The sequence below is a fragment of the Camelus dromedarius genome, chromosome 18 (assembly GCF_036321535.1).
Source record: "Camelus dromedarius isolate mCamDro1 chromosome 18, mCamDro1.pat, whole genome shotgun sequence".
NCBI lineage: Eukaryota > Metazoa > Chordata > Mammalia > Artiodactyla > Camelidae > Camelus > Camelus dromedarius.
In genome coordinates, this window is record NC_087453.1 from 16,738,617 (window position 1) to 16,752,607 (window position 13,991).

A 13,991-nucleotide genomic window follows, 5' to 3' on the forward strand; every position below is an offset into this window, starting at 1 on the left:
TTTGTTCTCTATGTCACTGAGAAAATAGCAGCAGTCAGGGAGGTTACTTCCACGTGCTCCCACCACATCTGCCTACTTGTCTGCATCTCTGCTGACAGCCTGGGCCTTCCCTTACTGCGGATGACTGTCCCTGAGCCTACCTAACGCCAGTGCTTTCCTTTGGGCACCAGCTGTAATCCCTCTACTACTAACTTATACCTCTCCAGCAATCTCTCCTCTTTCCTGGATCATCAATTTCCCTTCTTTACTGGTTCATTCTTAGCAGCAGCACACAAACATGCTGAAATATTTTTCATCCTTAAAACAACTTCTCTTGACCCTACATCCCTCTAGAGCTTCCTCCCCATCCCTAGCCTGTTTGTGAAGTTTTTCAGACCCAAATATGGGGCCTTCTATGTGACCCAACTCTGACAGCCAGAGTCCAGAAGGGCCCAAGAGGGAACCCTTCTTCATCCTCTTCCAAGATACCAACAACTTCTGTATGTGATGAAGACAAGGACCACAGTATGGGGCTGTGCATTGCCGGAGGTCAGAAGTGGGAATAACCACGTTTTCACCTACTGTATTATTGTAATATGAGCTAGTATGTAGTATTTTACTTCCTCACTATAAACCGTATGAGGAGAAGGACTGGGGGGAAGACGATGGAAAAGGTCAGTGCACTCGAAGAAGAAACAGAAGAGAGGGGCCTCCCTGCTGCATGTAAATAAATAAGTTATCAGACAAACCTCTGAAAGCGTGGGGAAAAAAAGTTATAGGAGCGATTGCGGGGCTCCATGTTAATTCCAAAAGAAACATTTGACAGAGTGAAGGTCATTTTCAACCACCCTTCTTTTCTTGAATTCATCTAGTCTTCTAGTCGAGAAAGATACCTGCTCCATGTCTGAGCTCTCAGAGCTCCCTCTGAGGCCAAGTGGCAGAGCCCTCCCCTGCCCTCTCTCCCCAACATCAACTCTCTGTGAATTCAAATCACTATATAGTTCAAGGGAGCCCACAGCAATGACCACAGCCACACTAGCAGGTGTTATTAAAAGGAATTTAATAATCTTAATTAAAAACTCTTAACAGCGAATTCTGTCACAGGCCTTGGCAGCTGGAAGCAACTCCAGGGGCACGCCCCTTTGGGATGCGGTGGAGCCCCAGCGAGGAGCTACCTGGAAGTTACTTCAATACAATATCAAAGATCTGCGAGGATTTTTTTTTTTAAAAAAGTTTTAAATATATTAGACTCTCTTGATTGCCATTTTTACACAAAGCTGCTGATACAGTATACAGAGTTTTAACTTTTTTTTTTCACATAAAATACATTTTTTCTTAAGTGTTCTCTGGACATCAGTGGCTTCTGGTCTGGTGGATTATTGCGGAGGGCTGGACGTCAGCAGACTTTTCTTGGGCGCACAGAGCCAGGCTCAGAACTGTGGCACTTGCGATGCCCTTAGGTAGCAAGCCCTCCGGCCAACTGGCCAACAAGAGACTCTGTCCAGGAGAGCTTCTAGCAAAGGTGGTCGGTCCCTGCTGTGGAGTCACCCATTGACCACATGACCCTTTGCTCTTAGGTGCCCTGGGGGAGGGGAGGCTGTCCCCAGGCCACAATAGCAAGAGTTAAATACAGTCCTCTGGGCATCCTGTAAGGAGTGCCCTTCTAGAAAGTGTTCCAGTATTCTGCTCTGGGAAAGCAAGTGGGAGAGAGAACTCAAGATCAAAAGGAACCTGACACCAATAATCAAAATGGTCTCCTGTTATCACAAGGCCAGCAAACTAGTGGGTAGGACAGGGGACACACTCTTGTTAACTTTTCTAAGCCTACTGAAATTGATCAAACAGTACAGAGCAGTTTTATCAATGCAGCATCTTTAATGGAGAATGACATTCTGAAGTCTTCAGAAGACCTGGGTCTAGGGTTCATTCAACTTCCCTGAGCCACTGGCCAGAAACTCACTCTCGGGTGATAGCCACAAATTTTCATTTGTTTGGGGCATAGGGTGGGAGAAAGGGCCAGAGCTCACAGAGAGTCTTGTGGCACAGGCTTTGGAAATAGCCTCCTTTAATCTGCCAGGAAGTGAGACCAGACCTGGGTTGAGTGGGAGCTGGGCATCTGGTCAACCTTGCCAGCTTTCTCCCAGCTCCTTGATCCACACCTGCCAGGAAGAGAGGCAGACTCATAAGGAAGGGCTTCCATGTTAAAGGAGAAGCTCCTTTTCCTCCTATTATCCATTGGTGGGGCAGGAAGACTAGATAATAAATAAGCAAAAATGAGCAAGAGATAATGAGCTTAAGCACATGAGATGCATTTGGCAGCAAATTCCAGACTCCTTGTTCTTCTAGACACTGACTTCAAGCTGCTATTATACAGTGCCTGAAAGATGCTGCCTGAAGGCAGCTAGCCTTGAAAGTTCGGACTTGGGTTGGTGTCTACCTGGAACCCAAGCTCCAGCATCTCCATTTAGTGGCAAGTATTATCCAGGGGTGGCCATGACAGCAGCTTCCCAGCCAAAAGAATTCATACTCTAGGGATTCTAGGAGCAGAAAAGCAAAGGGGTGCTGGACCAGGATGCAGCCCCTCTGTCTCAGGTGAATTGAATGGGGCTGCTGATACCTGTGGTCCTCAAGGGATGAGAACTGTAAAGTGCAGTCTCTTCCCTCTGTCTCATTTCTCCTTTATCCCTGGAACCATTGTGTCTGGTGCATCACAGCTACTCAACAAACTACATGAGTGAATAAATGAATGACCTAAAAACACAACCTAATGACCAAGAGTCTGCCGTTGGCTCCTGTCAGGGACTCAACAGGGATTCCCCGCCTTCGGGGATGGAGAGGAATGGCCCAGGAGACAGGAGGCAAGGAAGAAAGAGGGAATAGCCAGAAGGGCTCAGAGAGGGCAATAAAAGCCTCAGTCTCTAGCCCCTGAGCAAACAGATCCGAAAACCTGCACAGCTCCCTCCTTGGAGTGTGTGGCTTCCCTCGGCTCCTCCCAGCTTGCAGCTTGAGTCAGCTTAAGAGGAATTTCAGTGTCAGTCTGATCTGAACACTATTTTAAAGCCTAAAGGTATGTGTGTTTTTGGATCATCCCTACCCTGCTCCAGCCATAAGCTGAGATGATGGCGAGCTGGCCCCAGTCCCCAGGGATGTGGCAGGTGTCACACACGCCTGTCTACAGTCACCTGACCTGCCTTTCCACCCTAGACTTGATCTGTCCCGGAGCTGGGGTGGGAGTGGCCCGATGCTGTGACACTCCCTGCATCCAGGAGCCACCAGGGGCGCAGTGACTCCCCTGAGGCCCCTGCTCTCTGGCCCAGCTGCCCTGCTCCCGGTAAAGTCTCAGCCAGGCCCCTTGGGATCCAGCTCCACCTTGGGGTGACAGGAGCCATGGAGGCCACAGTGGGGGTCTGAGAATGGGACAAACACCAGACCCCATTACTGGGATTGTGGCACAAGGTGGGGGCTCCTCCAGCCCCAGCCCCTCACCCAGATGTCCCTCCAGGAGAATTTCTCAAAGGCTCAGAAATAAGAAGGTGAAAGGGAGCCCATATTTGTCTCCCAAATTCCAGAATGGACCTAGGGGGCTCCATCAGAGCTCTAAAGAGGTAGTTTTAGGACAAATAAAAGGCGCAAAGAGCAGGAAACAAACCTGCCGCTAGTTAGTTACACCAGTAGGTTTTGGCTGAGCCTGTGAACAGCGCCCAACTCATAGGCAGCAATTTCAAAGGGGCTTATGAGAGAATGACATGGGGGGGTGGCAGGCAGCCTGTTCCTTGTAGCTCTCCCTCCCCAGCATCAGAAGGACTGGGGCTATGATATTGTACAGCTGGGGCAAGACCCACCTCTAGCCCCACCGCAGCTCTCCTGAATGCAGGGCAGGGTGTTGGGCACCGGCACCTTGAATTTGCAGTCCTGGGGCGTCATAACTCTGGGAGGAGCAGGAAGGGAGCCCCTGGGCCAGACAGGAAATCACACAAGCCAACTGGCTAACCTGTGTCACTTTTCTCATTCCAGAAAAAGCAAAGCTAGGCCGGGAGTCCTGAGCATTCACTCTGGGAGAGGTGGAGCCCCAGCAGCGCCTACTGCTCACTCTGATGGCTCCGTCTGAGGAAGGCTGGCCAAGATAGGCTGGACTGAAACCATCTGAATATTCACAAAGATTGGCCAGGGCGCTGGGCTCTGTCATGGTTACCAGGGATATTTGCAGAAATTAACAACACGTACTCACCTCTCTCCCTGGAAAAGCCCTTCCAACTGAAACTTCTCACTTAGCTTCATTTTTCCATCCAACACCAGTCAGTAAAACCTAGTGATCACAATACTGTCCATGAAAGAGAGCTATTTCAGTGACCCCCTCTTCCCCCCACAACACCTGGAGTTTTACAGCCCCAAAGAATTCTTTCATCAACGCATTTTTGGAAACACTAACTGAGTTCCCCGTCTCCTCAACTTTATATTTCCATCCAACAGCAAAATATGATTTGGATTATTCCAGGAATGGAATAGCCTGGTTTTCTACCTCGGCCCCTGGGTGCTCACACTGCTGGCTCCTGGCACAGGCAAGGCTGAAGACAAGCCCTCTAACCCGCTAATCTACCCCATGTGGGTGCATAGCTCCCTCTGAACACAAAGAAGACTTCCTGCTCCTGCCAGATATGGATTATGATACCAAGCGCTGGTATGATTCTGGGCAGGATGACAGGTCTCAGCTTAGCAGGTCCCCTCCCCTGCTAAAGCCACGGTGGCAGTGGTGACACAACTCTGAATCTTAACCTCAGTCTTCTTGGGAAGAACCCACGAATTCTCAGTCCCACCTGCTTCCCATGAGCTCAGCTGGATCATCCCTACACATGTTGATTGAGTGTGTGTATGCACACACACGTGTGTGTGTGTTGATATGTGACTTGCGAGTATTGGTCCAGAGAAGCCTTGTCCAACAACTGAACTAGAATCCCAGCCGCCCTCCCAAAATCTGACACCAGGATAAGTCAGGAAGCCACCATGGGCCTTGTTTTTGATGGCAGACAATGCAGCACAAAGCAGAACCGTGGGAAGTGGTGATGCTATAGACAGCTGGCTGAGAGGTGGGGTCAGCATTCCTCGGGAAAGCAGAGCCCACCTCCCCGCAGCCACCCTCTGATGCCTCCCCAGCCAGGGCTGCTGGGCTGGCTTGGATTCCAGGGACACTCTCCCCAAAGCATCTCTCTGCCCCATCACACGGAGACTAGGAGATGCGGCAGCAGCCATGGACCTTCTCCTCCATCTCCTCCATGGGAGCCTTGAACTTCAAGAGCGGGGGGTCTCCACTGGTGACCGTGTAATACACCGAGGTCCCATTGCTGCTGTACGGTGAAGTTCTGCCTCCGATCAAGGGGGCCTTGCCTTCACTGCTGCCCTCGCCCGTCCTGGCCATGCTGCTGCCCAGGTGCGTGCTCAGGAAGGGATGGCTGAGCAGCTTGGCTGCTGCCCGCTGCCGCTTCAGCTCCAGAAGCGTCTGGGGGCTCTGTTCCTTGTAGCCACTCCAGGGCGGGGTGGCATCGGCCATGCCAGGGCTGCCGTAGGCCATGTTGTAGTCGGGCACCTCGTGCACTTTCCAGACGTCCCCGTTGGACAGTGCATACTGGTAGGTGCTGACCGGAGCCCGGAGGCCATTCTCAACAGGCACGTCCATTTCACTTCGGGGGATCTTGGTAGGAAACTCGGAGAGCAGCACGGGCTTCTCCAGCCTGGGGTTCTGAGGGTGACAAGGACAACGTTACCAGCTGGCAGGAGGATCTGAACCCATGCCCCGCTTGCGCCTCTGCTGAGGGCATGATTGTCTGCACCTGTCCTCATCCGATTTCCCTCCCTGAGTAACAGGACCTCTGTTTTTTGGGGGGAATTCACCAATCTGTGGGTTTTGAGAGAGCTGACCACAGCTCCCATCTCTGATCCAGGAGAGAGATCGTGATGCCAGGCCTGGCCAGTCAACAAACTCACTACAGGAACTCGTTCGGGATGGGATCTTGACTGAAATTGGTTCAACAGAACTCAGTCCTGGGACTTATGCTAGAACAACCGGGAAAGTGCAGACCTGTTTCTGCAGGAATTGCAGTGGTAAGAGTGATGTACTGGGGAGATGCCATGTCAAAGGGCCTGCTTGGCTGTGAAGCCAACATTAAGGAAGACTGAGGGAGACAGAGACAGAGACAGAGACAGACAGAGACAAAGACAGACACAGCTTGCATCTTGACGATAGATACATTTTGAGCCTCTGGATCTAGCTGGGCCCAGACTTTCTGTTACATGAGCCAATGCATTCTTTCTTTGTGTAAGTCAATTTTAATTGGGTTGGGTTTTGGGGCACTTATAATCCTTCCTCTATACCCCTGGGATAGCTCCACTCCAAATGGGAGAGAGTCTCACCCAGAGATCTTTCATACCCAGCAACTCCTAGGTAACAAGAGCTTTAAAAGTCACTGCTGCCTAGAAACTATAAATAAAAGGTAGATACATTTGACAGTAGCAAAAATCACCATAAGCAAAGTCAAAAGACATGTGAAAAACTGGAAATATATTTGCAACATATATGACAGAAAAGGATTCATTTCCCAAATATATAAATAGCTCTTACAAATCCATTGTAAAAAGCTCATTTACTCAATAGAAAAAAATTGGTAAAGGATACTAATACGCAGCTCACAGCAAAATATAGATCTATATAGCATATAAATATAGGAAAAATATTCAGTCTCACTGATAACTAATGACTTGAAAATTAAAACAACAAAATGCCATGTTTACTTTTCACATTGATGATTTTTTTTTTTAATAGAGGCACTGGGGATTGAACTCAGGGCCTCATGCATGCTAGGCACGTGCTCTACCACTGAGCTATACTACCACTCCCACCCCCTGACAAGTACTTTTAAAGTTTGTTCTTACTCAGTGCTGGCAAGGGTGTGGGAAAACACATACGAGTGTCAAATGCCACAGCTTCTTTGGAGGCAGTTTCACATCATCTACACACACACAAAAACATTTTTAAAGAAAAATATACAGTTTGCACCAGCAAGCCCATTTCTAGAACTTTGGTTCACAGGGAAGCCAAACCTGAAAACCATCATTAGGCAGGTGGGAAATGATGGCAAGTACTTGGGCTATTCTCCAGCTGGTAGAAAAAATGAAGGAAATTTATATCTGCTGACGTGCGATTCCAAGAATCTTGATTTCTTGGAACGAGCTCCAAAAGATATATAATTAGGTTAAAATATGGTAAGGGGAGGGACGTTTGCCATAGTAAGTCTCCATTTATGTGTGTGTTTCTTCTTTTTCTTCAATGGCTTCCTCTGAACTACGCAGGCAAACTGATGTCACATGGGTGGCAGGAGGGCTGAGGGGGGCGGTGGCGGCAGGGAATGCAGATTCTTGATGGTCTAAATCAGTGCTGCGCAAACTTTCATGTGCATGTGAGTCACCTGGGGCTTTTGTTAAAATGTACATTCTGATTCACTAGGTCTGGGTTGAGACCTGAATTTCAGCATTTCTAACAAGTTCCTGCCAATCATTTGAGTAGCAGGGATCTAAGACATGGGTTCTCAGCTGTGAGTGCATACTGGCATCAGCTGGGAGATTTAAAACACACATCCAATGCTGATCTGAAAAGCCCCATACTGTGTGACTCCAACTGTGTAATATCTGGGGAAAGGCAAAACTATGGAGACGTTTAAAAAGATCAGTTATTGCCAGGGGTTGGGAAGGGATGAATAGGGAGCACCGGGGATTTTCAGGGCAATAAAAATATTCTAACACTTTAACGATGGACACGTGACATTATACATTTGTTCATATCCATAGAATGTACAACCAGGAAAGTGAACCATAATGGAAACCATGGACTTTAGTTAATATAATGTATCAGTGTATATGGATATTGGCTCAGAATGATAACAGAAGTATTACACTAAAACAAGATGTTAGTAATAGTGGGAACCAGGGGACACGATAATGGGGGGAAGTTGGAACTTCCCACTCATTTTTCTATAAACCTAAAACTACTCAAAAAAAAGTACAGTTTATTGATTTAAAAAAATACATGAATACAATGCCTGAGTTCCATGCATAAGGATCCTGATTTAATCAGTTGGGAATGCAGCCTGGACATTAGGCTTTTAAAAAACAAAAACAGAACATCTCCCCCAGGTGATTTTCTTATACAGTTAAGACTGAACCACTGGTTGAAGGGACGGGGCTGTCTTATCACTGCTGTCCCTGGTACTAGGGTGTCAGCTCTGCCAAAACTATGTACCAAAGCCAGCCTGGGGGGCTAACAGGGCAGAGCCCTGGCAGAAACCTGACTTGGGAGCCAGGCTGAGCAAATGTTCCCTTAGATAAGTGGTTCTCCAATGCTTGTGTGCATCAGAATCCTCTGGAGGGCTGGTTAAAACACCCAAGTGCTGGGTCCCAGCCCCAGAGTTTATGATTCAGGACATCTGGGATGGGACCTGAGAACCTACATTTCTAACAAGTCCCCAGGTGATGCTGACGCTGCTGGTTCAGGGACCACACTTTGAGAATCCTAACCTTAGAGACTATCACATCCTTGCCAGCACCTAAAGCCTTGAAAGAGGTAGGAGGGAAAAGGAAGGAGCTTTGAGCTTTGTAGCTGGGTCCTGTGATCGCCTTGCTTCCTCTGGGGCTGGGTCAGGGGCCTTGGACTCTGACAGTTCCCATGGGACAGGACTTCTGGGTACCTGGGAAAGGACTGCCTGCTTTTGGCTACACCATCTCTGTACCCTCTCTTCTCCTCATCAGGCCTGAAACCCCAGCCCCTGAGACCAAGTGGCCCATCCAGATGCCTTCCCCAACCCCAAACCGCAGCCTTGGTGAGGAATCCTCAGAAATTAACAACAACAAACACAGGCTGAACTCGGATTAGTTTCTGGCAGCCATACCCCCCCAACCCTATTCCCTACAGGGTTAATGGTTTATAAGACTTCACTTCAACCGGCATCTCTGGGAGAGTCCTGGGGGGGCCCATGTGATCTGAACAAACACAGGGACAAAGCAGATGTGGAGGAGGAGGGGCTGCTTCCATGAGGGCTTCTGTAAGATTCTCAGTCCCTCCTGTGAATCAGTAAGGAAAAGATAAATAACCCAACAAAAAGGGGATAAAGGACAGATGAAGCACAAACAAGATAACCAGTTGGGCACCAGGCGCATGAAAATGTTGCACATCATCCAGCATCAGAGGAAAACAAATTAAAAATGCGAGCTACACGGCGACCCCAACAGGACGGGTTGTGTATACCAAAAGTTGGCAAGAAAGATGCCTTCACCACTGACTGGAGAGCCGACAGGAACAACCCCTTTGCAAAACTGCTTGGCAGGATCTACAGAAGCTACAAATCGCCTACCCCATGACTCATATCGCATTCCTGGGTAAATAACCGCCAGAAAATGTGTCCACCAAAAGACATGTACAAGGATGTTTTGAGCAGCTTCATTCAAAATAGCCCCAAACTGTTAACAACCCAAATATTCACCAATGGGAGAATGGACCCATAAATTGTGGTATAGTCAAACCCTAGAACTAGTCTTTAGTGCTCCAGGTTAAATAGTGGCTACCTCTGGGGTCTGAAAAAGGGACCATGGGAGCCTTCAGAGGTGACAGAAATGCTCTATACATTCATGAGGGTACACATTTGTACGGGTTCGTTGAAAAATTCATTTAAATGATTGGATAAAGGTATGGTGTACACACACACACACATATGTATATATACACAATGCAATACTACTTAGCCATAAAAAAGGGTAAAATAATGCCATTTGCAGCAACATGGATGGACCTGGAGATGGTCATCCTAAGTGAAGTCAGACAGAAAAAGAAAGAAAAATACCATATATTGCTTATACTTGGAATCTAAAAAATTGACACAAATAAACATTTACAAAACAGAAACAGACTCACAGACACAGAAGACATTATGATTACAGGGGGAGAGGGGAGGGAGAAATAAATTGGGAGTTCAGAATTTGCAGATACTAACTATTATATATAAAGTAGGTCCTACTGTATAACACAGGAAATTATATTCAATACCTTGTAATAGTCTATAATGAAAAAGAATATGAAAAGGAATATATATATATATATACACATACACACACACACACACACACACATATATATATATATAACTGAATCACCATGCAATGCACCAGAAATTAACACAACATTGTAAACTGACTATACTTCAATTTAAAAAAATTCTCTTGATCTGTGTACTTCACACAAGTTACACTTCTATCACAGAGGAAAAAATAATGAAAGCATAGCTGGGAGGTGTCTGAAATGTGATTTGATTGCAATCTACAATTCTTCTTCCTCCCAACCCCGAAGCTTAGGGATGAGGCAGAACAAAAGCCCCACGTGTGTGTGCCGTCTCCATCCCAGCCTTCCCTTTAATTCGGTTCTCTTCAGTAAACACCTTCACTCCTGCAGGCAAGACAAGCCCTCACATGACCTCCCTGTTCACATGGTGGAGCAGGGTCCCCCTGAGACATGTGGGCACACTGGGTGGCTAACCATCTCGCATCCCTCCAAAGTGGTACTTGCTAGAAATGTTGTCAGCTGCTCATTGTGTGACGGATGAACCAAAGAGGCAGACCACTACTGGTATGGTCAGCCCCTCCTGTCTTGTCCTCAGCAGTTCTGCTCTGTCCCCAAACTTGCTCACTCCACTCAGCAAGACTGCAGCCATGCATGGACAAGAGTGCCTCAGTTTGTCAATACTGCATCAAAGAGTGTCCCCCATCAAAAACTCACGTTCACCCCGTGTCTCTGAGCATGACCTTATTTGGAAATAGGGTCTTTGTAGACGTAATTAGTTAAATTAAGATGAGGTCATACTGGATGAGGGTGGGCCCCAATTCAATGACTGGTATCTTTCTAAGAGAAAACAGAGACACAGGGAAGGCCACGTGAAGACAGAGGCAAGGATTGGAGGCACTCTGGCAAAAACCCAAGGAATGCCTGAGCCACCAGAAGCTAGGAGAGAGGCATGAACTAGATTCCCCATCAGAGTCCCCAGAAGGAAGCAACCCCATTGACACCTCCATGTTTAGACTTCTGGCGTCCAGAAGTGGGAAAGAATACATTTCTGTTGTTTCAAGCCACCAAGTTTGTGGTCATTTCTTACAGCACTTGTCAGAAACCAGGACAGCATCCTCTTAGGAAAGTAGTTTGATGACCAGGCCACTGGCTACTCCTGGGGTGGGCTTCTTAGATGTCCCATCAGCACCTTATTCAGTTTTTCAAAAATTTCCTTTCCACCAGATGTGTTCTGGTAAACACAGTTCTCAACATCTTGTTATATCCCGCCCCTCACCCTACAAAGAAGTTTTAGTGCCCTTATCTCCCAGGGTGGCTGCCCTACTGAACCTCTCTTCTGGGAAGCCCTGACCTAGGTCTGCTGGAGCCCAAGCAGGCAAATGGGCATCACTTGCTCCCTGGAGATGATGAGACCATCCTATGTGCAAATCTCCCAGCTCCGATGTGAACGCCCCCTACGCTCGCCTCATTAACCACACTCCCATCATACAAGACCCAGCTGGTCTAAGGCCGCTGGCCAGCTGACCTTCCTCTGAGGGCTCTGAGATGAAGAGCCAACACCAGGCTGGGGCCCTGGCCCCCTCCCAAGACGGTGGCCAACACGGGGGCTGGGAGGGAGGTGGGCACTCACTGGGTCCTTATTCTCTTGGTCTGTCCTGGTCTCTCTGACGTCCCCGTTGTAGGCGGAGGTCCTCTGATCCTCAGCTGCGCTCCGCTGCTGCCACAGGATGGCCTCTCCCTCATACTCCTTCCTGTACAGGTTGGTCCTGTCCGACAGGCTGGCTCGACGCACCACCTTCCTGAGGGCAGAGGGGGGATGCTGGGAGGCTGCGTCCAGGCGCCGTGGGTGGGACCATGCACGGGGGCCCCTGGCTGCCCTGCCCCTGACTCACCCGCGGCTTCCCGCGCTGGACGTCCTCCTGCTCAGGGATGACTTGTGCCTCAGCTGCGACTTCATGATCACGTCGTGCTTGTGTTTTAGCTCCAGCAGCAGGACCTTGAACTCTTCTTCCTCACATAGGTCTGGAGGGGCAGAGGAATCCATCATGGGGGGCATTACAGGGGCCTGTGACCCCAGAGGGCCTTCCAGGCCAGAGGAACTGCCACCCAAACCCACCAAAAATGCCCAGCATCTTTTGGGGGGTGGAGAGAAGGGAGAAAACAATGCCAGCCTGGTTTCCTGGGCTACAACCCAATCCTTAGAGGAGTAAAAGAAGAGGAAACCCAGGGCCCATGCACAGTCCCAATTCCCAGCTGTGGCTGAAGGATTCATACACCTTTGATAGCTTCCAAGAAGAGTTATCCATTCTCCACCGATACAAAAAGTATCAAGAGAAACAAGCAGGTACCCCATGTAGCCCAAGAAAAAATGATGAAAAGATGCTGAAATCGTATTTCCCCACCCACTCATCCTTTAATTCATCTATCTACTTATTCACTGACCCATTCATCCATCCATAGATTCATCCTTGACCCACCCATCCTCCTATGCATACATACATATATACATACAGTCATCCACCTACCTATCCACCCATCCATCCATCCATCAATCAACCACCAATTAATTTATCCATTTACCCATCAATTCACCATCTATCCAACCTTATATTCATCCATTTATCCTCTACTCATCAAAAAATCACTGAGAGCCTATGCACGTACCAGGTGTTGTGCTGGACTTACCTATTGGCATCTCATCCATGGATGTCCTAGCACTGAGACTGGCCCCATGGGACACCAAGAGCTCCGCCATCTGCATCTAAAACACAGGAAGAAGGCCAGGTCCCCCCCTGCCCAGGGCTCAGAAAGTCTAGGAGGTGGAGAAAGTGTTCAATGCTTCTTAGGATGTGACTCAAAGAATGGTGGGGCAAAGCTGATTGCCAAGGAAGGCTCTGCACCCTACAGGCAGGACTCCTGGCAAATGCAATGGGTTTGACACCTCCTCCAGCATGCCTGGGCCATACCAAAGAACAAAGGAGGAAGGAGTCAGCTGTAATGCCAGAGCCATTAGGCATCTAAGGAGGACCGGTGAAAGCTGCAATCAGAGATTTATAACTGGGAAACAAATGGAGAAATTACTCAAGGCAAAAATGCGGGGAATTTTCTACTTTAGCAAATTTGATTATCATCTTATTAGGACACAGCTTGTCAACGGCTGTCGCCAACCCCCTAGATCTTTTCATATCCCATACGCTAGCCATAGTCAACACCTTACATGGGTTTTATGTTTTCTGAACCAACTTCCAGCCCGAAGGACAGCAGGCTGACCCTGTGCTGGCCTCCCTCCCAGCCCTGTGGGTGACAACTACCTGTCCCCAGAAGGCAGCCGCATGCAGGGGCTCCCAGCCATCCCAGTCCTTCACATCCACACGCACTCCATGGTCCAGAAGGAGCTCGGCTGCCCGCAGGTATCCATTGGCTCCAGCTATGTGCAGCTGAAGGAGAGGAAAGACGTGAGCATCCCCTAGGGGTTGTCCCCTCATTTGGAGGCAGGAGAGTCCATTCCCTGACCCAAGTCCCAGATCATACTTGGGGCCGGTAGAATCGAATAGAATGAGGTGGAAGTACCTGCCACATTGCAGAGGATTAGTAAGTCTGCAGTATGGACCGAGAGGGTAAGGCAGAGAAGTGAACTCCTCTCCCCTGTCTTTGAGACCCTGTGGTTAAGGCGACAGCATTTACTGACTCCCTACTATGTGCTGAGCCCTGTAGAAGGAATCTCAGAAGTCCAATACGGTGATTTTAAAATATGTCTACAAATTCTTTGACACACCTCTCTTTAAAAGATGAAGCTTAATTCCTGCCGCCTCGAATGTGGGCCAGAACAAGTGACTTGCTTCTAACAAACAGTATATGATGAAGTGGTGGTATGTGATTTCTGAGGTCAAATGCTGCTTCCACCTAATGCTCTCTT

At 48.4% G+C, this 13,991-nt stretch overlaps 1 protein-coding gene across 2 annotated transcripts in view; it reads right to left on the minus strand.

The window, feature by feature from the left end:
* Positions 1 to 1,022: 1,022 nt before the first annotated feature.
* Positions 1,023 to 13,991, minus strand: part of PPP1R16B (protein phosphatase 1 regulatory subunit 16B) — a 94,258-nt gene continuing 81,289 nt past the window's right edge. For both annotated transcript variants that reach the window (XM_064475692.1, XM_031433820.2), the window contains exons 7-11: positions 13,387 to 13,512; positions 12,761 to 12,836; positions 11,968 to 12,097; positions 11,706 to 11,874; positions 1,023 to 5,713 (exon numbers count right to left, since the gene is read on the minus strand). In XM_064475692.1, the coding sequence (XP_064331762.1) occupies positions 5,204 to 5,713; positions 11,706 to 11,874; positions 11,968 to 12,097; positions 12,761 to 12,836; positions 13,387 to 13,512 (1,011 nt within the window). In that variant the 3' untranslated portion in view covers positions 1,023 to 5,203. The remainder of the gene's footprint in view (positions 5,714 to 11,705; positions 11,875 to 11,967; positions 12,098 to 12,760; positions 12,837 to 13,386; positions 13,513 to 13,991) is intronic.